This window comes from Nuphar pumila, chromosome 5, assembly GCF_984573655.1.
Source record: "Nuphar pumila chromosome 5, dmNupPumi1.hap1.1, whole genome shotgun sequence".
NCBI lineage: Eukaryota > Viridiplantae > Streptophyta > Magnoliopsida > Nymphaeales > Nymphaeaceae > Nuphar > Nuphar pumila.
Genome location: NC_143253.1, coordinates 120,844,571 through 120,870,720, shown reverse-complemented (window position 1 = coordinate 120,870,720; position 26,150 = coordinate 120,844,571). Strand labels below are relative to the sequence as shown.

The following is a 26,150-nucleotide window of genomic DNA, read 5'->3' as shown; positions in this document are numbered from 1 at the left end:
ACACGGGTGCGCGTGCGGCACCCGCTGCTGTCAACCCGACCTTGGGTGCGGTCAACACACCCAGGGTCATTTGTGTCCAATTTTTAGATTTAAAAAAAAAATATGCCAATGAAATATGCTGCGGAGGGGAGGATTAGGGCAATTTTTTTTGCCCTAATCCTCCCTTCCTCTCCTCCTGAAGCCGATGTTGATCGACCTCCGCCGGACCTCTCCTCCTCAGGCACGCTCTCTCCTCTCTGACTCCCTCTGCTCTCCTCCTCTCCTCTCTGACTCTTTCTGCTCTCCTCCTCTCCTCTTCGACCCCTCCCCTGCACAAAGAGGGCGCAGTGACGGGGATCGGCCCCTCCCCGGCACAAAGAGGGAGGACAGAGAGGGGGCTTGACCCCTCCCCTGCACAAAGAGGGTGTAGGGAGGGGACTTGGCCCCTCCCCTGCCAACAGAGAGTGCAGAGAGAGGGATCGGCCCCTCCCCTGCACAAAGAGGGAGGACAGGGAGGGGGCTCGGCCCCTCCCCTGCACACACAGAGCGCAGGAAGGGGCTCAGCCCCTCCCCTGCCAACAGAGAGTGCAGGGAGGGGGCTCGGCCCCTCCCCTGCACAAAGAGGGAAGATAGGGAGGGGGCTCGGCAGTTGATTTGATGATGATAATTGTTTTTTATTTCATTAGTGTTAATGTTGTTAACTGTTAAAACTTAAAAATTATATATATATATATATAATATATATATATATACTTTTTTTTGCTACCCCCGCACCCAATTTTTTTGAAAGTGCAGCACCCCCGCACCCGCACCCATGTGACATATGTTCAAACACTTTGTGTCGACTCTGCATCTCACAAAGTTTAACTTTGGAGTCCCATAACTCTATGTCTTGCCCACGACATCCATTTCTTTCTTATTGCATTGTTCCTGCATTCAGCAGTCATAAGCAAGTTACATTTATCAACTTCCCTTTCCCTGGTGCTTTCTTCATGTAATCCATCCAGAGTTTTTTTTAAGTTTCAGATAGAATCCATGAGTAGATAGCGCTATTTCATTTCCTATGTTTAATTGTGCAAAACTTTTTGACTTTTTGAAAGATAAACAAACATATCCAAAACAAGCACATGAATGTATTATGAACTTTTAGTGTATTGACACTCATGTATAGGTCTAATGCACAAAAAGAGAATGAATTCATCTTGCAAGAAGCTCACCTTGACACAATATTTGCAGAATGGAATAGATCTCCATGCCTAAGTTCTGCAAGGACCCGCAGGCGGCTAAAAAATGTAGATAACACAATTAGCAATAAAAGAAGTATGATAATTGAACATATAGCTTGTTTAAACTTTAAACTACACAGTAATAATGAAACTCAAAAATCTACAAAATTCATTAATATATTGTGATAATCATCACCTGTATCGAGTAAAGGTTGTAAGAACAGACTGGAAATCTTCAAGACCTGCATGGTATCCTTCTCTGCTAATGGTATTAAAATCCCTTTCTTCTTGTTTAACAGATTGGTTAGATGTTTTGCGCCTCTTTTGAAGGTAACACTCTTGCAAATCATTGAACTATAAAAAACACAAACACAATGAGCAGAAAAAGATGACAAGTTGGATACACTTTCAAGTTGAATGCCACATTTTCCCAAACCAATTTTGTAACAATAGAACAGATGTACACGGACGCAATAAAGCGCTTCTTTTGGGAGCAAATTAAAAAAATATGCTTCAAGCAAAAAAGCTAAGAAAATGCATAAGTTAATTTAGTACTAATATAAACAAAGTTACCATGCCAAAGTTGATGGAAGTCTTGGTATGACATAAAAAATTCTTCTAACTACTACATCTACAAAAGAAAATGATATAAAAAAAACAAAAGAAGAATCTACTGCCATCAATAAAATGGCATAAAAACCAGCTGAAGGACAGACAAGGCATCACAACAAAGTCAATGTTGCATACTTCCCAAAAAAGAACCTTCTCCAATATCAGTCTTCAAGATCCAATCACAATGATAAAGCTCAACCAACCACTACCACATGGTTTTTGACATAAAGATATATAAAAGAATACATATATTTGTTTTAACAAGCAAACATGAGCCACACTTTGCAGAAAACCCTTTGCTCATGCTTGGCTGATTTATACTAAATAAGTTTTGTGTGACTAAGCTCGTGCAGACCAATTGATAAGCCCAAATGAGCTTAATGCAAGCCAAACCAAGAAGCAAGCACCTTGGTTTGTTTCACAACCAATTTGTCTTAGTTTTAGATAGAAATAAAGAGAGAAACAGTATTCATCAAACAAACACAGCGTAGGAGATGATGACGATGTTGTGACAACATATATGATTTGGAAGACTGTAATCTTTGTCTTACCAATGCTTTTCTTTTTTCTTCTTTTCTGAAAAAGGATGAACTTACCAATATTGTGATCAGTAGTTTATTATTTGATTTCTATATGTTTAGTTTGTTAACACAATGACAACTATTTTAAAACTTGTAATGTGCACACCGATAAAATATATATACATGTATGTATATACCTATATATACATACATATATACATATATAGTTATTAATCCTTATAATAGTTAAATGCCCTATAGGGGCATTTTAGTCATTTCCGCTTTGTAATAAAACTGTTTATTAAAAACAGTTTTTTAGTTATTTTTATTTTTTGTCTTTTGTAAATTAGAGGAGCCATAGGGGCTCTATGGTCTTTTTGACTATAGAGTCGGGGTTCCCAATGGTCATAAATCTGACCGTTGGGAGCTCCCAACGACTCTTGGGAGCCCCCAATGGTCTCTCTCTCTTCTCCTTTTATCATGTATAAATAGGGGTGTGATCCCCTCTATACTTTATGCTTTTACTCGAGCACTTGATAAGATCCTATATTTTTTACTCTTGTGTTTGCCCTTTGTTGGCTATTTGTGTTGTCCCTTGGTGGACTTGTGCTTGTGCACATTGTGAGTGTGATCTTGTTTAAGCCCTTAGTGGCATTGTTTTTATCACTTTCGCTATTTCATTACATGGTATAAGAGTTATCGAGTTATTGATGAAGTGCTTCTTCAAAGTGATCGTGTGTTCGTAGTGATTCAAAGTGAGGAAAAGCTTCTTCAAACGTGTGTTTGCACATTATTTCCTCTTCCTCTTTCTCTTAATATCCTTCTCTTCAAGAATAAAACATAAACAAAAAATTGATCTCTCCTTCAAGCTAAATGGCACAAATTACATATTGTGGGCATCCGCTATGGAGAACAATCTTAAAGGAAAGAAACTTTGAGGGTATGTCATGAGCATCATCCCGGAACCACAACTAAAGCTCACAAAAAAGGAAGCAGGAGATCAAGAGAAAGACTTAGAAGGTGATGCATGTATGAAAGTCATTCAAGACCATCAAACTAAGGTGATGCATGTATGAAAGTCATTCAAGACCATCAAACTAAGGTAGAGGATTGGGAAAGTAATCATGCCAAGATTCTTGCATGATTTATGAACAATGTTGAGCTCAAGATATGTACCAACATTGCCAAATTTTGTAAAATCAATGAGGCTTGGTTCTTTTTGAAGGATATGTATACCTAAAAAGATCTCGCAAGACAAGATACGAACAATCAAACAAGGTGATATGAGCGTTCGTGATTATTTTATGATGCATGTATGAAAGATGCGGTTGCCGAAGTCTGCCAAGAAGAAACTCATCTTGGTATGGTTAAAAGAGGAGCTGAAGTATTGGTCGTCTCTAAACCCGACAATCATATTAAATCTTACAAGCCTCCACACTTTGGGAGGCAAAATAACTATAATGGTGGGTATACGAAAGTCATTTGTCACCATGACACTGGGACACATTAGGCCAAATTGTCCCAAATTTAATGATACCTCCAAAAACAAATTAGCTTTCATTGATGAAACTACACTAAAGAAAGAAGAATCCATTAGAAGATGAGGAGAGACTTTTTCACTTACCCAACTATCAGAGGCGCTCCAACAACTACTTAAATCTTCATCAACTTCGAGGGCTACGATAACATCTTTCTTTCCTCTAGGTATATGTTCTTGGATCCTTGACTCGAGAGCTTCTTTTCATATGACTCCACATGAAAATAGTCTATCAAATGTTTGCACTAATTCAAAAAGTTTTTATGTTTCCATTGTCGATGGCATATCCTTGCAAATTAAAAGTATTGGAACCTTAGAGTCTTGTCAAAACTTTTGTATCCCAAAAATTAGAGTTATTCCAAAATTAAATTTAAATTTTTTTTTGGATTCCCAAATATCCGATCATGGATCTGAAATCTCCTTTTCATCTAAAGGTTGCTTCGTGCAAGATCTTTGATCCGAAAAGCGGATTGGGCAAGGCCATAGGAGAGGAGACCTCTACTACATGAAATATTTAAATCTCTCTTCAAAATCATTTTGTAACTATGTCCAAGATAAAGACATTGAAACTTGGCATAAGAGACTTGGATATCCAAGCTATTCAAAGATGTATCTTCTCCCTTTTGGGGAAAATTTTTGTAATAATAAAGAATTAATTTGTAAGGCTTATATTTTTGGAAACATGAAAGCTATTCCATTTTCAAATAGAACATTTGTCTCTAAAAGACCTTTTGAATTAGTACATTCCGATATTTGGGGACTCTCCCCGATCATATCAAAAGGAGGTTTATTCATATTATGTTACATTTAATGATGATTTCACTAGATATGTGTAGATTTACTTCCTTAATCTCAAATCCGATGTATTTACTTGTTTTAAAGAATTTCACATGATTACTAAACACCAATTTCAAAGCAATATTTTCATCCTTAGATCCGACTCGGGTGGAGAATACCTATCAAATGAATTTCAAAATTATTCAAAACAAAACAAGATTTGTCATAAAAAATCTTGTCCAAAAACTCCTCAACAAAACAGACTAATCGAAAGAAAACATAGACATATTATGAAAACTACTAGGACCTTACTTATCTCTAAAAATATTTTAAAGAGTTTTTTGGCCGAGGTCGTTCTAACATCAACTTACTTGATAAATAGAATGCCCTCATCATCCCTTCAAAATATATTTCCATATGTAAAACTATTGGAAATAACTCCCGATTATAAATGTTTGAGAATTTTTTGTTGTTAATGTTTTGTCCTTTTGCACGAGAGAAAAATTATCTCCAAAACACATTGAATGTGTCTTCATGGGTTATAGAGAAAATAAAAAAGGTTTTAGATGCTTTGACTTCAAGAATAACAAACTTTATGTTTCTAAAAATGTAACCTTTTTAGAAAATGAAAATAGATTTGAAATAACTAAGGAAAAAGAGGAAGTAGATTATAACTTTTTATTTGATTTCTTGCCAGAAGAAGAATTAATCGCTTGTGATGTTTCTTCAAATGATAATTTCTCGAGTGATAATGATGAGCATTCTAATGTTGAAAATGCTGAATCAAGTAATGATAATATTGATAAACCAATACAAGTGTTGAAAATGCTGAATCAAGTAATGATAATATTGATAAACCAATACAAGTGTATACCCGTCGTGAGAAAAAGAACCCTCCAAGTATCTTAGAAAAATATACACATGATTTCTCTATCGAAGAAATCTCACTTAGAAGATCCAATCGTGTATCTATTTCACCTAGTAGGTTAGTATCATATGATACTTTGACACCAAATTACAGAGCATGCTTAATAGCCTTACATTCCTACTATAAACCATCGCACTATAACAATGCTAAAAATATTCCACGTTGGGTTAAAGCAATGAATGTAGAATTGGATGCTCTTAAAAGGGCTAATACTTGTGAAGTAACTTCATTACCCTTAGGAAAGAAAACTATAGGATGTAGATGGGTTTTTAAAGTTAAAACTAAAAGTGACGAGATCCTAGAAAGATATAAAACCAGGTTAATTGTAAAAGGATATTCTCAAGAATATGGAATTGACTACGAAAAAACCTTTGCCCCATTAGCTAGAATGACAAGTGTTAGGATCCTCATAACAGTTGCTTCAATCAAAAAATGGCCCATATATCAACTTGACGTTAAAAATGTTTTTCTTAACGGGAAACTAAGTGAATAGGTGTATATGAATCCTCCACCGTGAGTTAGTATTGAAAATGGTAAATTTATTAAACTGGAAAAGGCCTTGTATGTTCTTAAACAAGTCCCAAAGGCATGGTATGATAGATTTAGCAGTGCCATGTCTTCTTTAGGTTTTCATTCATGTTATTCTGACACTGCTCTTTTTATTAAAAATACAAGTTTCAAAGTAGTCATACTTCTACTTTACGTAGATGATATGATAATCACTGGGAGTGACCAACAGGGAGTTAGTGATATTAAAAATATTTAAAAAAAAAATTTAACATGTCTGACTTGGGTTATTTGAGATATTTTTAGGCATTGAAGTTGCATACTCTCCCAGAGGATACATTCTGTCTCAAATGAAGCTTGTTGCTGACATTTGTATCAAGTTTGAAATTTCAGATGACAAGAAAGTGAAAACCCCAAAAGTGATAAATGCTAAGTTAAGGCTTGAAGATGGGATTCTCCTTGAAGATCCTACACCCTATCATGAGTTGATTGTGACACTCACTTACTTATCTATCACAAGACCAGATATAGCTCATGCAATTCATTTTGTCAGTCAGTTTCAACATGCTTTGATTATTGTGCACATGAGTGGTGTTAAAAATTATCAGATGCATCAAGAATATCATCACTAAAGGGTTTTTCTTATCCTCTTCTTCTTCTCTGGATTTATTTGCTTCTACTGATGCTGATTGGGGAGGAAATCCCAATAATAGAATCTCAACTAAAGGTTTTTGTGTGTTTTTAGAAGATTCTCTGATTTTGTGGAGATACAAGAGGCAGCAAAAGGTATCCTTGTCCTTAAGCGAAGCTGAATATCGGGCAATGGCTACAACAACAATAGAACTTGTATTGTCACGAATTCTTCTCAAAGATATGGGCGTAATCATCTCTTGTTCTTCGAAGTTGTGTTATGATAACAAAAGTGCAATCTACATTGCAAGCAATCACACCTTCCATGAGCGTACCAAACACATTGAGATGGACTGTCATTATGTTAGAGATAAATATTTGAGAGAAATTTTTACATTGTCGTATGCTATATCATAATACCAGCTTGCAGATTTCTTCACCAAAGCTCTTCCTGCACCTCGTTTTATTTTTCTCCTTAACAAACTTTCGGTCATTTCACTGTAAGTTTGAGAGAGAGTATTAAAATATATGTATATACCTACATATACATATATATATATAGTTATTAATCTTTGTAATAGTTAAATTCCCTATAAGGGCATTTTAGTCATTTTCTTTTTATAATAAAATTGTTTATTAAAAACATTTTTTTGTTTTTTTTTTGTTTTTTGTAAATTAGAGAAGCCATAGGGGCTCTACGGTCTTTTTGACCATAGAGTCGTTGGGGCACCCAATGATAAAAAATCTGACCATTGGGAGCTCCCAACGACTCTTGGGAGCCCCCAATGGTCTCTCTCTATTCTCCTTTTCTCATGTATCAATAGGGGTGTGATCCTCCATATTCTTTATGCTTTTACTCAAGCACTTACTCAATAAGATTCTATATTTTTTACTCTTGTGTTTGCCCTTTTTTGGCTATTTGTGTTGTCCCTTAGTGGACTTGTGCTTGTGCACATTGTGAGTGTGATCTTGTTTAAGCCCTTAGTGGCATTGTTTTTATCACTTCCGCTATTTCATTACACACACAAATCTTGAATTTGGGACGGTTCCTGTTGGATTTGATCTCCTTGGCTTGGTTCTAGTTTGGAAGCCCCTTCATAATGTCTGCCATTTCTGCTCTGTACCTCAATTCATCTTTTTCTTTGGAAGCATGTGATGTCTCATCAGCTCATTACATTTGTTTTTCCATATTGTTCATGTTGCTTGGTTACCTTAACAAATATTGTTCCCTTGAAAACGGGGAAAAAAAGAAAAAACAATAAAAGAAACTTGTTCCTTCCATCTTAAATATTCAAACAGGCGTACACAGATCCCAACGTTTGCTGGCTAAAAAACAAATTTAAAAGATACAATACATGCATGATACAACTAAATTGTTCTTAATACAAACATATCTATGATTAGTCTATACACTTGTGATCATTCTAGCAAAGATCAAAATTCTTCCTTATGATGGTTCTTCAGTTTTCTTCCACATAAGCTTGTTGCTGAGCTTGAAGTAACTATGAGCCATAATAATTTCTCAAAATTATGAGGATTAGGCGTTAGGCACTAAGGAGTCAACTCTCATGAGTTTGCGGACATGTTACTGGACTGAAAGGAAAAAAAAAGGGAAGCACGTAGCCTTATAGAAAAGATGAAAAAGGTTGCTTTAAAACAAAGAAAGTGTCTAAAGACATAAGAAATAAATCAACATGAAGCTACCAACTGAAGGAAGGCATCCCAAGAAGCTCAGAATGAAGCGAAAAATGAAGCTACCAAGTGAAGATAAAAATAATTTTACCTGTTATAGATCACAAAGTGGAGATAAAAACTATTTTACATGGCATCCACTTTGCAACTAGCTTTAAACTGATGAACAAATATCATATACTTGTACAAAAAAAAGAAAAAAAATATAGTTTGCAAAGATAAATATGTATGAAATCACTTAAACAACCTTGTTTAACCAAAATACTAAAAATATTTCCAAATTTGGGGATGACCTGACTAATTTGCTGCGCAGGGATAAAAATTGGGTTGACCTTTAAGGCATATTTTAAGCACAAAATTGTGACTCTGCATGAAGGTTTTGTTTAATGAATTCTGAAGAATATACCTAATCCATGCTATCTATGTGTCACCATAATAATTTAAAAAATGGGAAGTTGGCAACAATCTGAGTTTTTCTGATGCATGGCCTCCCATAAGGGAAGTTCATCTAGTCAGCCTGATGGAAGTTTTTTGATTCAGTGACCTTCATAACTAGAATTATTTTGTTTCCTTACGTGGATACAATTCACTTGTTTCTTTGTGTTAAATCATACGTGCAATTTGATACAACAGATTCAGATGATTGTCAAAATCATCCATATGGTGACATTTTCATTCTTTCAGACACCGTAGAAGATAAAGGCATTAAATAGCAGCAAGATTGAATTTTTTCGACTATGAAATGTTGCAAAAAAATAGTCATTATAAAAACACAATAAGAATTTGCATTTGTGTTCAGAATAGTCAGCTTAACAGGCCATCAAGTTGGTAGCAATTTCTCAAATAAACATGATGATAATAACAGTGATCGTTAAAACTAAAAATTCATCACATAAACCAAAGGACATTACAATCTCAAACATCACTTCAGTATATATTATCGGTATGACCTGGACAGCCAACACTTCTAACTGGAATTCTCTTTCTTTTCAAAGGCAAAGAGAAATGAAATAACTTTGATAACCAACCTCTGCATTAACTCGCCTTCTCCTAGCAACTGCAAGTCCAGATTGGGCAACATTTTGGGAATCTGATCCATTAAATGAACAATTTTTCTGGAGTAGTTGAGAAATTCCTTGGGACTTCGCATCAACTTTCTTGTTGTGAAAACTTGCAGAGCCTGATCCATCTTGGCAACTTCGTGCATTGAAGGTAGCAATACTTCCAGGCTTACTTACTGAAGTTGGCCAATTTGTTCTAGACATGGGATCATTAAGCATACGCAACTTCACTGAGAACCTCTCCCTGGCGCGGTATAATTCCATCCGATGGTGCTCCACAGCATTTATATCTTCCTTAATGTATTGGAGATCAGTTTGTACCTGTGAAGTAAAAAATAAGTGGTGTAAGATAATGATTAGCATTAAAAACAGATAAGACAAAAGCACATTCTGGAAATAACTAGAACTTAGCCTGCTTATGTGTGGCATCATACATTTTAGCAGCAATGGGAGTGCAAGGGCTTCAAGAAGAAGCATGAGAGAAGAAACACAAAAGGGAAGATGATCACTATTACTTCATTGGATTCAAAAGAATGAGGCTACAACATAAAAGGGGACATCCCTTAGGGTTACATGAGAAGACAAAAATGATTCACTATAATGCTTAGGGATATGTTACAGAAATACCCCTCTACAATAAACATATGTACAACCTAAAGAGGATAGCATACACATATTGGTAAGATACATATTACATTCCTTAACACTCCCCCTCAAGCTCCAAGTGATGAGAACACAAACATCCCAAGCTTAGTTGTCAAAAGTGCTAGTCGGAGCCTAGGCGGAAGACTCCTAAAAAGACTAGTTGGGACCTAGGTGTAACTAGTCTCGGTCTAGGCGGGACCAAAAAAGTAAAACATCAAGAAAAACAGAAATATTTCAATAAATAGTTAAATTTAATAACAAACATATGATTGTAACTATGAATAAAATATGTAATTCAACGTAACATATTGCAAAATTCAAATTGTATAACATTGAACATAAAACAATATATACAGAGGGATAGCATTTGCTACCCTCGTCGGTAAGGAATCCCTTAGTTACCATTCATAGGGAAAAGTTGTTTTGGCCAAATCTGACCTCATGGATGTGTTCAGCATGGTCGAAATAGTTCAAATCAACCCTTAGATCATAGTTTTTTAGCGTAAAAATATGTTTTCTTGAGGTTTGAAAATTTGGTGCATCATAGGCCGTTGATTTTTCAGCCCTCGTAAAATCTGACATATGGATCAGAAAAACATGATCCATAGGTCAGTTTCGACTAAATATATAGATCACAACTGAAGGGTCAGATGTGCAAAAAAAAGAGGAAAATAAAATATTAGATTTTTCACTAGGGGGTTCCTTACCCACTAGGGTAGCAAACATTAAAATTTTTCACTAAGGGTTTCCTTACCCATAAGTGTAGCAAACATTATATATATATGTGTGTGTGAAAACACAAGCATACATGTAAAGAACAAAAAAAGAAAAGAAGAAAAAAAGGGGAAAAGGGAAGAACAAGAGAGGAGGAAGAAGATTGAAGAAAAAAATGAGGAAAAAAAGAAAAAGAAACAAAAAAGAAAAAAGGAGAAAAGGAAAGGAAGAAAAAAAAAGAGAAGGTAGAGGGGTGAAAGGAGGAGGAAAAGAAAAGGAAAAGAAGAAGAAAAAGAGATAAAAAAAATATTTGGAGCGAGAGGAAGAAGAAAAAGAAAGAGACAAAAAAAAGAAAAAAAATGACAATCATGTCCCTAAAGCCTAGGAGGGGAAAGCCTAAGTGTTGAATAGGCAGAAAAGTAGGGCCCTACCGCCTAGACTCATAAGCCTAGATGGTGGGCTTGTGTCTAGCCTGCCTAGGCACTGGTTTTGACAACTAAGAATGTATGGCAACGACATGATTCCTTTCAAATACGCTCTACGGGTGAAATGACAATCTATCTCAATGTGCTTGGTTCTCATGAAATTTCGGATTTTTGGCAATATGAATAGCACTTTGATTGTCACAATACAAAGTAGTAGCCTTCTCCACAATAACTCCCATATCCTGCAATAACCATATTAACCATGTAATCTCTGTTGTGACTTGGTTCATAGTGTGATACTCGGCTTCCGTTGTGAACAAAGAAACTCTTTGTTGCTTTTTACTCTTCCAAGATATCAATGAGTCTCCAAAGAATATAGAAAATCTAGTAGTAGAGTGACGATCATGGAATACTCCCCCAAAGTCAGCATCACAACATGCTTTAAGATCTAATGCAAATGAAGCATAAAAGAATATGCATAATGCATCGTGCTCTTAATATATCTAATAATTCTCAGCTAGGCCGCCAAGTGAGCTGATCTAGGTGCACTCATAAACTGACTCACTACACACACAACAAAGGTAATATCCGGCCTAGAGATGGTTAAGTAAATCAAACTCACTACTAATTTCCTGTATATCGTAGGATCTTCGAGATGTTCACAATTTGAATGTTTAACTAGTAGTTGACTTCCATAAGAGTGTCCACATGCTTCTTGCCTTTTGTCAACCTTGCTTTACCTATCAACTCAGTTGCACACTTATGTTGAGTCAACAAATACACTCTCAGAGGGTATGCAACTTCTAACCCCAAGAAGTATTTCAACTTTCCCAAGTCTTTCATTTCAAAGTTTTTTGACAACTAAGATTTCACATTATCAATCATGACTTTGTCACACCTCCCGCGCCCCCAAAAAAATTATCATATCATCAACATATAGTAAAAGTATACACTGCCCTTGAGTAGAGGATGCTACAAATAATGTTGGATCATGAAAACTCTGCTTAAATCCCAATCCTATGACCGCAATGCTGAACTTATCAAACCAAGCTCTTGGAGCTTGCTTCAACCCATACAGAGTTCTCTTTAACTTGCATACTCTACCCTCCCTGTCGACCACTCCATGAAGCAACTCTATGTATACTTTCTCTTCCAAATCACCATTCAGAAAGGCATTTTTGACACTTAGTTGTCACAAGTCCCATCTTCTAACAACTGCAATTGCTAATAAGGTCCTGATGGTTGTCATATGAACAACATGAGTAAAAGTCTCAGCAAAATCTATCCTATTCAGCTGACTATAGCCCTTCGCCACAAGTCTAGACTTATATCTTTCTATCAAACCATCAACTCTAGTCTTGATCTTATATACCCATTTACACCCAACCACATTCTTCCCTTCTAGGACTAATTTCCAAGCTTTCATTCTCTTCAATGCCTCCAACTCTTCAGTCATGACCTTCTGTCACTCAGGCTCCAACATAGCTTCAGCATAAGATTTTGGTTCATTATAGGATTGAATCATGTCTAAGAAAGCTTGATGAGTAGCAGAGAAAGATTCATAAAAAAACAAAACAAGAATGAGGAATGGAAGGTCTAGAGCTTCTATGCACTTGTGGAATGGGAAAAGGTACAGGTGCTTGCTCACTAGGATCGGCCTGGGAAGCATTGGGACATGGCTATGGCAGATATTCACCTTTCTGACCATGTTGCTCAAGAAAGAACTGAGGGGGTTGCTCAAGAAAGGACTGAAAGGGGACACCTAATGACCTACTATATGTAACCCATTTCTTAACCTTATCTTTCCCTACATCTTCTGAGAAAGGTACCAAGAAGGAAAACGTAGACTCGGAACTTTCAACTTGATAATTATTCTTGTAATATGGTAGGTGTTCCAAGAATTCTACATGTCTAAAAGTCTGAACCTTCTTGCTCATAGGATCAAAACATTTGTAGCATTTCTGCCCTTCAGGATATCCAATAAAACAACATTTAACTAACTTGAGAGACAACTTATCTCTATGTTGGGGAGGAACAAATACAAAAATAAGTACTATCAAACACTTTCAACAAGTCATAATCAGGTTTTTTGCTAAACAACCTCTTATATGGTGAATTCTTCTCAATAACCTGGCATGGCATTCGATTTATCAAATAGGCTGCAACTCCCACAGCGTCTGCCTAGAACTCCTTGGGCATCCTGCTGTTAAACAACAAAGCTCTAGTGGTCTCCAAGATATGTCTATTTTTTCTTTTTGCCACTCCATTTTATTTTGGGGTGGAAGGACAAGATCTTTGATGCACCATGCCTTTTATATTAAGAATTCACACATGTTATATCCCACATATTCTCCTCCTGAATCTGAGTGCAAGGCCTTTACTTTAGCTAAAAATTGAGTCCCAATATGCACAAAATTTCTTAAAAATATCAAATAATTCACTCTTGTTTTTTATAAAATATATCCATGTATATCTGGTAAAATCATCCATGAATGTCACAAAATACATGGACCCACCTTTTGACACCACTGAAGATGGACCCCAAATATCAGACTGAATAATCTCAAAAAGGCTATTAGACTCAACTTCTCTAAGACTGGAAGGGAGAGCATGACTTTTAGACAATCTACAACTCTCACAACACCTAACAATCAGAGACTCTGAAAGTACACCTACTACCTAAGTCACAGGGACTCGGCAAAGCAGGTGTCGCACCCGCATCGACGCGACGCGACGCGATGCGGGTGCGGCACCGGGAGCGATCAACGCACCCAGGGTCATTTAGGTCCAATTTTTAGACTAATTTTTTGTTTTCGCCCGATGAAAAGCGAGTGAGAGAAGAAGGATTAGGGAAAAATCCTCCTGAAACCTGAAGCCGATGCCGACGCCGACGATCTCCGACTCCTTTCGGCCGCTCCTCCTCAGTTCTCAGGTATGTCTCCTTCCAACTTGCTCTCTCTCTCACTCTCACTCACTCTCCATCACTCTCACGATCTCTCTTCTCTTCGTCACTCTCACTGTCTCTCTTCTCTCCGTCACTCTCGCTGTCTCTCACTCGCTCTTCGTCACTCTCACTGTCTCTCTTCTCTCTGATTGTATTATACGTGGGTCATTAGCATCTAGGGCTTTTAACTTTTTATTAATAGGCTTTTTGGACATTTAAAAAAAATTCAATAATATTATTTGGGGGTTTTGGGCATTCCGAATTTTTTTCAATAATGTTATTTGTGGGGTTTGAGCAGTCTGAAATTTTTCGATGAATTGATGATGCTATAGAGGTATATAGATAATGAAATTTTTATTTATTTTTTGAGGATCTTTGACTATTTAATTTTGAGGCTTTTGATTCTATGCTAAAATGGGTTTTGTGGAGCTTCTTGATTTTTTATTTCGTTTACAATCTATTTTATTAGTTGCTTATGCTTGATGACTTAAGGTCAAATGTTACTTTCATCTTTTTTGAAAAGTCGTTCTATCAACCATTGCTTAAAATGTGTTGTTATGTTATGGGCATGTAATGGGTTTAATTTATTTGTTTTGGGATTGATTCATTATCTAAGTTCAGTTCATAGGATTATAAGATCTACCAAGTTCCAGAAGTTATTGATTTGTTAATATTTTAAGGTGCAGTTGCTCACTTTCCTGTTTCAAGAAACACAAGGTATTCTCTTCATTCAAGTTCTTTTGCTGGTTGCTCTTCGTACATGTGTATGCTTATATGTGTTTGTACTCGATTTTAGTTTCTGTTGCGTGGTCATAATTCTGCTGCAGTTCGTTTCATAACTCATTTAATGACACATGCTGTGGAAGGTTTAATGTTAGAAATATGGAGTTACATTGAATCACTCAAGCATGTATATGTTCATATAACCTGGTTAATGTACCCCTGTTTTGACCAGTCCAAGACATATAGTTGACTAAGAAAATGGTCTATCTGACTATGCCAACCTTGAAACTGTCAAGGTTCCCTTATATATATATATATATATATATATATATATATATATATATATATATATATATATATATATAGTAGTGTTACTGTTGTTAACTGTTAAAACTTCAAAATTATATATATATATATATATGTGTGTACATTTTTGCCCTGCCGCACCCCCACACCCAAGGTTTTTTAAAGTGCCGCATCCCCGCACCCGCACCCATGTGACTTAGCCTACTACCCAAGACCCCTAAAGACAACATTTATTGCAACCTAGAACTAGACACATGACCAAGACATTGCCACAAAACTGAAGCTTCCAAAACTGCAGCACCTACACTCTACATATCTCCTCAATCAGAACTCTGATCTAAATAGTCAAGAAAATATGAATGACCATGCCTATGCTCAGTCTCAATCTTTTTCCTTGATGACTGATGCAACACAAAACAACAATCTGGAGTAAAAACTACATCACAGTTGAATTGAGTAAGTTGACCAACGGAAAGCAAGTTTATGGCAAGGGAAGAGACCAAGAAAACTTCAGCTACATTGAATTTTTCAAAAGGATTGGAATCAAAAGTAATTGAGACAACTTTAGAGATATCCATGAGAGAGCCATCTGTAGTGAGAAAGGCACCACTACATGGCCTACACTTGGTTAGTATAGACTCATCAGAGGTCATATGACATGACACTCTTGAGTCTATCAACTAACCAGAACCAATACTAGGGATACATGCATAAGCACAGCCAAAGGTACCATAAGGGTAGCTGAACCGGATGAAGTTGATAGTGAAAGAAGATGCTGGACTTGCTGCGTCAGCTGATCCAGCCTGGAAGACACAGAGGCCTGCACATCAGAGGAGGAGGCGGGCACAACAGCAAATATGTTTTCATCATCCTTCTCTACACTCTTCTCTCCACCAAACATACCAGACAAAGCAACACTTTCACCCATCTTCACATTCTTCCTCTTTAATGTTGGGCATGACATATTCATGTGCCCCATCTCCTTGGGGTAGTGGCATCACACACCACTCTTATCATACTTGGGTGTTCCAATCTTGGGCCCACCATAACTACTTGACAGTTTAGATGCAATCATAACTGAATCACCAGTACGATATAACTGAAGAGACTTCATCTTAGTCTATTTTGCAATGAGCTCAAAAAGAGCTTGAGTAACAGAAGGGAGGAATGTCTTGTGAATTATGGCACTTCTCACATTGTTGAATTTAGGACAGAGTCCCATAAGGAACTCTATCTCCCCACAATCTCCTCAACTTGAGTTTCAGCATCCATGCAGGCCTTACAGTCCTTATATTTATCACACTTATTGTTCTTATCGATTAAGGCCAATGAATCCCACAGTAACTAAATCTCAGAGTGGAAGTCCTGGACAGACTTGCTTCCTTGTCTCAATGACCTCCAATCCTACATTAACTGATATTGTCGAGCCCATTTTTCCTGCATGTACACCTGCTTCAGATAGACCCATGCATCCTTGGCTTCCTGAAATTTAGAGATATTTATTGCAATCCTTGGTTCTACCGAACCGAGAATCCATGACTTCACTTTGCGGTTATTCATCTTCCATTCTTTTAGCAAAGCCTCGTGATTTGGGTAATCGGCATTGGGTTTCACACTAGTCCCATCAAAATACCCTCCCAATCATTTTCCTTCAATCACTGCAAACATGAAATCCGACCAAAATGCATAGTTGGTCCCATTGAGTTTTCCCGGAGTTAATTGTATAGGTTCTCCCTTCTCCATTTTTTCCTCACGCCCAAACCGCCGTATATGAATACCTGCACAAAAACAACAAACCAGGCAACAAACTGTGTTGTCCCAACAGGTCAACATTGAATACGGTTACCTTCAAGATCATCAAGCCCAAAATACTCCCTCTTCACCACTAGTACAGGGTAATGTGTTGTCCCAACACCCACCAAAACTGATTTTGTGACACTGTGACTCAGTCACCTCACTTGCAACACACATTCAACCCAAGCAATATTGCTCATAACAGGAATTGCAAAACCACAACTATAATCAACAACTTCAAAGTAACTCAGCCAACACACAGAAATATTGCAACAGTTCAGCTAAGATTATGTTGAGTATAGTCTGCAACTTTAATGTTATTCATATAACACCTAGAAACACGCAACCAACCACAGCCAAAGCACACGATACACAGAAACTGTATTCAGAATATGCTACTGCCCTTAAGAACAACTTGGAAACTTCAACAAAACTCCTTCAAAGTAATCAATAACCAACCCAGGCAACTTCCAGCAGCATACCCACATAAAAATGACATCAAACAGTGAAAACCCAACAAGAAACAACCACTGATAGCCTCAGAACTATGCGGGTGCGGGGTTGTGGCACTTTCAAAAACCTTGGGTGCGGGGGTGCGGCAAATATATATATATATATATATATATATATATATATATATATATATATATATATATAGAGAGAGAGAGAGAGAGAGAGAGAGAGAGAAGGGGGGTCCGCAGGTCCTGCTGCGCAGTCAGCGGGTGGGGGTCCAGGGGAGGCCGCCCCTGGCGGGGGGTTATAGGGGGGCAGCGCCCCCCCCCCCCCCCCAAGATTTTTTTTTAAATTCCGCAGCCCATTTCATAGGGCAAAAGAATTTAAAAAAAAAACAAAAAATGGACCAAAATGACCCTGGGTGCGTTGACCGCACTGGGTGCCGCACCCGCGTCGCATCGTGTCGAAGCAGGTGCGGCACCTGTCTGGCTGAATCCCTGTGACATAGCCTCAGAACCAACAGATTTTATCAAACTTAACTCTATAACTCACGGAATCCAGAAAATCAAAGAAAATGCCCCAAAATCGAGATCTTCTCTGATAATCATGGTTTTTTATTCCCGCCTCCAAAAATCACCATCTACCAGATTCCAGAAGCAAGCCCCCAAAATCAGCTCAACTCTGTTGTACCTCCTGCTGATGTCAGCAAGACTCCTCTCCCGAGGCCAGAATGAAGCACGAGTCTCCCTCTTTGCTGAACTCAGATGCTCTGCCTTAATGCTAAGTCCTCGTTGTGATACCATTTTAGCAGCAATGGGAGCACAAGGGCTTCAAGAAGCAGCTTGAGAGAAGAAACACAAAAGGGAAGATGAACACTATTACTTCATTGGATTCAAAAGAATGATATGCTACAACATAAAAGGGTACGTCCCTTAGATTACATAAGAAGGCAAAAAATGGTTGACTATAATGCCTAGGGCCATGTTACAGAAATACCCCTCTACAATAAATATATGTACAACCTAGAGAGGGTAGCTGGTAAGATACATATTACATTCCTTAACAATACAGCACCAACATCTAACAGGCATTTACAAGATGCACCCATTGCCAGTCAAAAAGTGTTCCAAATTGCTGATGTAATTTCCAGGCAAAACAAAAATAAAAGAAATACATAGAAACATATATCATAAACGTCTTCTCAAAAAATATGGCCAATTACCAGAACTTCAGAAAGAGGCAGCAAATATAAAGGACTAAAGATGGCAATTTTCTAAAAGAAGTTGATCACTACGATGCAGATATTTACAAAAAATCTACCAAACATCAATTTCTGAAATCCAATAAACAAAAGAAAGTTGATGGAGGAATCATATTATAAGTAAAGAGAAGTACATTTGAATTCACAGTCACCAGGGTAAGTAAAGTTGTTTTTGTCCTAGGGTTCATTTAGTTTCATGAAAGTTTTTCCAGATTCAAGTATTCAACAACAGAACACCCACACACCCGCTCGGGTCGCCCGTGTGGCAGTGGGCCTGGGGAGAAGGTGTTGACCCCTTGGTCCCAGGTTCAATTCCCACCGGGTGTGCAAGTGCCTTTAACTGGTGGGCTTCATAAGGGATTGGGTGTCGGTGACCCCACCTGGGGTTTGCCTCACAGGGGGGCAGGCCCATTAAGTGACCTGGTTCTCGGTGAGGGTTCTTCATCATAAAAAAAACAACAATAACAGAACAGCCACATCTTGAAGTGCAATAAGGAATTGAAGTAACATCCCAGCAATGGTTTGCAAATCATGAAGATTGAAATTCAGTACTATGCATGGCATCATACAGTTTGAAGGCCGAATAAGATGTCCTTTGCTCAGGTGTAAGCTAAAATCTATTTCTTGTTTTACTAAACTAAGAAAAAAAGCCATATTCATCCCTCTGAAGAAGAAACCAATAATTCAGCAGTAACTAAGGGTAAGTTTGGTTGTGTTTTTGAAAAGTGAAAATACTGTTCAAAAGAGATTCACTTTCAAAATCTCATGAGATTTCAAATCTCACGAGATTTCAAATCTCATGAGAAAGTGAATCTCACACAAATGAGATTCACTTTCTAAATCTCACTTTTGGGATTTTGTGCCAATTCACTTTTATGAGGTTTGCTTTTAGGGTTCTATGCCAAAAAAGTTTTATGTTTGGTTGTTTTGGGGGTACTGTTCAAATGAGATTCACTTTCTAAATCTCATGTGATTCCAAATCACATGAGATGCAACCAAGCGTACCCTAAGCAATGAAGAGAAAGACTTGATAAAAGGAACAGAAATGGTTTAAACTTTAATCAAATAAGCTGATACATCAAAACAGAAATACAAGAAAGAAAACCTCATTCAGCTTCTCAAGCTTTTGCTTCCTAAGGCACTGCAAAAAATCAAGCAATATTTTCATGTTTGTTTCAGCTTCTTCTTGCTCCATCTTTCTCTTCTTCTCCACAAGAAGTGATAAGAGACCATCAAGCTCCTTGACTGACACGTCAGCACCCTGTCTAAGATCATACAAACTTGTAATTTTTGAAAGCATTCGAAAACTCATGCTAAAATTATTGATGCCATAAAACAAGAATCCCTCACATTATGTTGAGGTAAAGCATATCAATTAAAGAAATCCCAAATAGTTTTTGTGCAAATTGGTGCAGAATCAGCCATCTTTTAAAATCTTTAAATAGCTTGAAGCAAGAACCTTAGAGTAGTGTTTGATTGTTTGCTTATAAAGGTAGTCATGCTGAAACACTTTTATTATGTATCAACTGTTACATTTTCCATCTGAATGAAAAATAAATAAAATTGCTCTCCATATGTCTATCCTCCTAGAGGCTGCTCCCAAGAAGCCCTTTCCCCTTGTATAATGTTAATAAATGCTACTGTTGGATGTGCAAGTGTATAAGTAAAATGAAAAACACCAATATTGCAAATAGACAAGAACAATGCCCACATGCTACACTAAATCTCACTAAATTTTTCTGTGGTACTAATGGTTAAATAATCTATGATAAAATGCTACCTAAAAAAATTAACTAACATAGAAACAGTAGTTAACACACTGGCAACATAATCAACAAAAGCAACGACCCATATTCCCAGAATGATAGAAACCAACCACTGTTTTTAATTGCAGGGGAACTGAAACTATTTTGAGTGATTATCTTAATTAATTCATGATATAGTGGACAAGAGTAATAACCATTGTTCACTTGAAAACATGGAGCTGTTATATTTTTATTGAACAAAAAAGGTTTAAAAAGAGAGATCTCAATCTCGCATTAGCGCAAATTTTATCCCAACACAATGTTTAATGGGGAAATCTACCAAAAAAGTCTAATGTTTGAAGCATTTGTGTACCAGGCATTTATAAATAACTATTAGCACAATGAGACAGGTGGCTCCACGTTTGTTGCTGAGTTGAATTCTGGATTCACCCACCGCTCATCTTCCCTTGGTCATGAGTCTCATGACTCATGTAATGAAACATACGGAAATACAAAATACAATGTGCTTAAGCAAAAATACAAGTCCACTAAGAGAAAATACAAAAGGCAAAGCCAATATACAAGCACAAAAGTGCATACAAAGGCTACAAAGAGCCAAACAAAAGAGAAATATAAAAATAAATATGTTATTCACTTAACAAATGTTTAGAAAGCATATTATTACAAAGGGGAAAAACCCCTATTTATAACCACAAAAGAAAGAGAAGAGGGTAGCCCATATTAATAAAAAAAAACAATAAAAAGAAAAAAGAAAAAGAAAATATAAAAATTATAAAGCAACCCCTACCAGGCTGACCCTATTACAACAGTAGAAAGACGAAAGTGTCCTTGATGGCATTACCTATTATATATATATTAACACCCCCCCCTCAAACTTATGGTGTGATTACCAAAAGTTTGTTAGGAAGGAAGATTAACGAGGTGCACGAAGAGCTTTAGTGAAGAAATCTGCAAGCTGATACTCAGAACTAACGACAACTCAATAGTCCCTCTCAAGTATTCATCCCATACATAATGGCAGTTTATCTCAATGTGCTTTGTTCGCTCATGGAATGTGTGATTGTTTGCAATGTAAATTGTGCTTTTATTGTTGCAACACATCTTTGAAGGGTTGAAGATTATTACACCCATGTCTTTGAGAAGATTCCTTAGCCATACAAGCTCCATGGTTGTCACACTCATTGCATAATACTCAGCTTCATTAGAGAATAATGAGAATTTTTTTTGTTCCTTGCATTTTCAAGAAATTAAAGAATCCACTATGAAAACACAAATACCACTTGTTGAGATTTTATCATTAGGGTTTCCTCTCTAATCTATTAAATCTAAGGGAAGAAGATGAGGATAAGAAAAACCTTTTAGTTATGAAATTTTTAATATACCTCACAATTCTTACTATTGCACTCATGTGCACAATGGTTGGAGCATGTTGAAACTGACTTGTTGCATGAACAACATGAGCTATATTTGGTCTGGTGATAGACAAGTAGGTGAGGGATCCAATCAGTTGTTTGTAAGGGGTAGGATCTTTAAGCAGTTAAATACCTGACTTATCACAAATATCATCAACAAGCTTCATTTGAGACAAGATATACTCTATGGGTGAGTAGACAACTTCAATACCTAGAAAATATCTCAAAAAACCCAAATCAGACATATCAAAAATTTTCTTCAAAATAATTTTAATTTTGTCAAATCCCTTTTTGTCATTTCCTATGAGTACCAAGGGCTTACTTAAGACCATACAAAAACTTTTTTTATTTTAAGAGTGTTACCTTTATCAATGGCAAACCACAGCGGAGGATCCATGTAAACTTCTTCATTGAGCCCTCTATTGAGAAAGGAAATTTTGACATCTAACCGGTAAATGGATCGCTTTTAGATTGAGGCAACAACTATTAGGGTTCTTACACTATCATTTTTTCTACCGGCACAAAGGTTTCCTCGTAATCAATTTCATATTCTTGAGTATACCCTTTAACAACAAACCTAACTTTGTATCTTTCAAGTGTACCATCACTTTTAGTGTTGGCCTTAAATATCCATCTACATCCTATGGGTTTCTTTCCTAATGATAGGCTAACTATTTTTCAAGTGTTGGCCTTATGAAGGGCATTTAGTTCTATGTTCATGGTTTCAATCCAATGAAGATAGTTTTTAGCTTCATTGTAATGTGGTTGTTCATGATAAGAATGTAGTGCCATTAAACAAACTCTATAGTTCGAAGAAAATGAGTCATATGACACTAACCTATTTGGTAGAATGGAGACTCGGTTGGATCTCCTAAGGTGACTCTTCTATGAGTAAACCGTGTGAATACCTTTCATAAGCATAAGGTTGGTCTCTTTGCTCAAGCCGGGTATAGATATGTATATCATTAGAAGAATTTTCAACCACATTATCATCATTATGAGATGACTCTAAGTTATCATTAACATTAAGATGTCCATTATCAACATCATTATCTAAAGAGTTATCACAAATATAATTACCATCATGATTTAAATCACAATCATTTGGTTCATAAGAACCATGTTCTTCTTTTGGTAAAAGATCAAACAAAAAGTACAGCCTACTTCCTCTTTGTTATTATTTTTATCAAAACCATTCTCATTTTTCAAGAAAGTTACATCTTTAGAAACATATAGTTTGTTGTTTTTAAGATCAAAATCCCCATAACCTTTTTTAGTTTCACCATACCCAACAAAAACATATTCAATGGCTTTTCGAGACAATTTATAATTTTTATAAGAAAGAACAAAACATTTGCAATTGCTTGAAATTCGGTGTCATGTTAAATAATTTTTTGAATGGAGAAATATTTTGTAAAGAGGACGAAGGCATTTTATTTATCAAATAAATTGAAGTCAAGACGGCTTCGTCCAAAAAAAATTAGGAATATCTTCAAAGATAAGAAGGGTTCTAGCGGTTTCTATGATATGTCTATGCTTTCTTTCTACCAGTTCGAGGACAAGAACTTTTATGACAAGTTCCATTGTTTTAAATAATTTTGAAAATCTTTTGACATATATTATCCACCTGAATCGGACCTAAGTATAGAAATATTGGTTTGAAATTGTTTTCAATAATCATGTAAAAAAATTTAAAACATGAGAAAACATCTAATTTGAAGTTAAGGAAGTAGACACATACATATCTAGTGAAGTCATCAATAAATGTAACATAATATGAATAGTCACCTTCAAACATGACCGGGAATGGGCCCCACGCATCTGAATGCACTAACTCAACGGTTTTTTAGAAATAAAGGTTTTATTTGGAAAAAGAATTGATTTCATTTTTTTTAAAATATAATCTTTGCAAAAAAATTGGTTTTATGCCTGGAAGATCAACTGTGGAAGCTATACATCTTCTTAGACAACTTATTGAGAGAAATAGAGATAGGAACAAAGATTTGCATATGGTTTTTATTGATTTGGAGAAGGCATACGATAGAGTACCTAGGGACGTTCTCTGGTGGACAATGATAAAGAAAGGTGTTTCTCTCAAGTACATTAGAATAATTAAAGATATGTATGAAGGAGTAGTAACCAATGTCCGCACTTGTGGAGGGGTGACAACCAATTTTCCTATTTGCTATAGTGATGGATGAGCTTATCCATCTCAAGTACGGTTGGGTTACATCAAGGATCTGCTTTAAGTCCTTTCCTATTTGCTATAGTGATGGATGAGCTTACGAGACCAATTCAAGAAAATGTGTCGTGGTGTATGTTGTTTGTTGATGATATTGTTTTGATTGATGAGTCTAGAGCTGGGGTTAATGCTAAGTTAGAATTATGGAAACAGACATTGGAAGCAAGACATTGGAAGCAAGAGGTTTTAAGTTGAGTAAGAGTAAGACAGAATACATGGAATGTCGATTTAGTAAGCAACGAAGTAGTGATGGGAGTGTAGTGAAGCTTGGTGAGCAAGAAATACCGGTGGATGATTGTTTCAAATATTTGGGATCTATCATTCAAAAGTACGGAGAAATTGATGGAGATGTAAATCATAGGATAAAGGTTGGGTGGATGAAATGGAAGAGTGCAACTGGAATGTTGTGCGATCGTAGAATGCCATTGCGGTTGAAGAGAAAGTTTTATAGGACGACTATTAGGCCCGCTTTACTATATGGTACAGAATGTTGGGCTGCCAAGAGACATCATATTCAAAAAATGAGTGTAGCTGAGATGCGTATGCTGAGATGGATGTGTGGAAATACAATAAAAGATAAGATTCGGAACGAGGAGATACGTAAGAAGGTAGGCGTTGCACCCATTGAAAATAAGATGAGAGAGAATCGTTTACGGTGGTTTGGACATATTTGGCGAAGGCCTAATGATGCTCCAGTTAGAATGATGGAGAAATGGGAAAATATATTAGTTAAAAGAGGTCGAGGTAGGCCTAGGAAGACATGGATGGAGGTGATAGGAAATAATATGAATGTTTTGAACCTCACCGAGGACATGGCATTAGATAGAAATGATTGGAAGAGAAAGATTCATGTGGAAGACCCAGAATGATTTTCTTTTTTGGTTCATATCGCCGACCCCAATTGTTTTGGGATGAAGGCGTAGTTGTTGTTGTATAATCTTTGCAAAAAAATATCTTTTTCATTCACAATTATTTTCGCAAAAGGGAGAAGATACATCTTAGATAAGCTTGGATGCCAAGTCTTTTATGCCAAGTTACAATATCTTTATCTTGGACATAATTACAAAATGATTTGGATGGAAGAGATAAAAAATCTATAAAGTAGAGATCTCCTTTCTTATGCCCTTGCCTAATCAGCATATCTGACTAGAGATCCTGCACAAAGCAACCTTTAGATGAGAAGGAAATTTTACATCCACGGTAAAAAAAAATTGGAAACAAAAAAAAAATTATTTAATTTAGGAACAACTCTAATTTTTGGAACCAAGAACTTTTTAAAATCTAAAGTTCCAATACTATTGATTTTTAAAGATGTCTTATTGATGATTGAAACATATGGTAATTTTGAGTTGGTGCATACATTGAAAATAACATTTTCATGCGAAGTCATGTGAAAAGAAGCCCCCGAGTCAAGAATCCAAGAGCACATATCAGGAAGAGATAACAAAGCAATAGTGGCACCCGAAGTTAAAGAAGATATTTTGAGGAATTGTTAAAGTGCCTCCGTTAATTGACTAATGGAATTTTTAAGGTCTCCTCCATTTGTCTCTTCGGCGTCTTCGCCCTTCTTGGATATGGATTCTCCAACGAAAGCCACCTTTTTGTTGAGTTTTGGGCATGCCGGTTTGATAAGACCTGGTTCATTACAATAGTGGCAAATAATTTTTCGTGATGCTCCATTGTAGTTTTGCCTCCCAAAATGTGGAGGCTTGTATGCCCTCATATTGTTACTTAGGGGTGTCAACGGGTCAGGTTTGGTTCAGACCCAGGTGAAACCAAACCTGGCCTCGATTTTCAGGTATGGTATCAGGTTCGGACCCGGGTCTAATCGGACCTACCATAAGATAAATGATACCCAAACCCAATAAGAACTACATGAATCAGACCCGAACCATACCCGGTAAAATAATTTTTTTTATCATTTTTACATTGAAAATTATGGGTCTTAATCGAAACTCGGGTCGGGCGCAGGTTTGGTACAAATTTCACAAACTA

At 36.6% G+C, this 26,150-nt stretch overlaps 1 protein-coding gene across 2 annotated transcripts in view; it reads right to left on the bottom strand.

Annotated features, from left to right (window-relative positions):
* Positions 1-26,150, bottom strand: part of LOC149838413 (E3 ubiquitin-protein ligase COP1-like) — a 115,036-nt gene that overhangs the window by 75,694 nt on the left and 13,192 nt on the right. For both annotated transcript variants that reach the window (XM_090006585.1, XM_090006587.1), the window contains exons 3-6: positions 19,841-19,996; positions 9,438-9,791; positions 1,402-1,559; positions 1,197-1,262 (exon numbers count right to left, since the gene is read on the bottom strand). In XM_090006585.1, the coding sequence (XP_089862711.1) occupies positions 1,197-1,262; positions 1,402-1,559; positions 9,438-9,791; positions 19,841-19,996 (734 nt within the window). The remainder of the gene's footprint in view (positions 1-1,196; positions 1,263-1,401; positions 1,560-9,437; positions 9,792-19,840; positions 19,997-26,150) is intronic.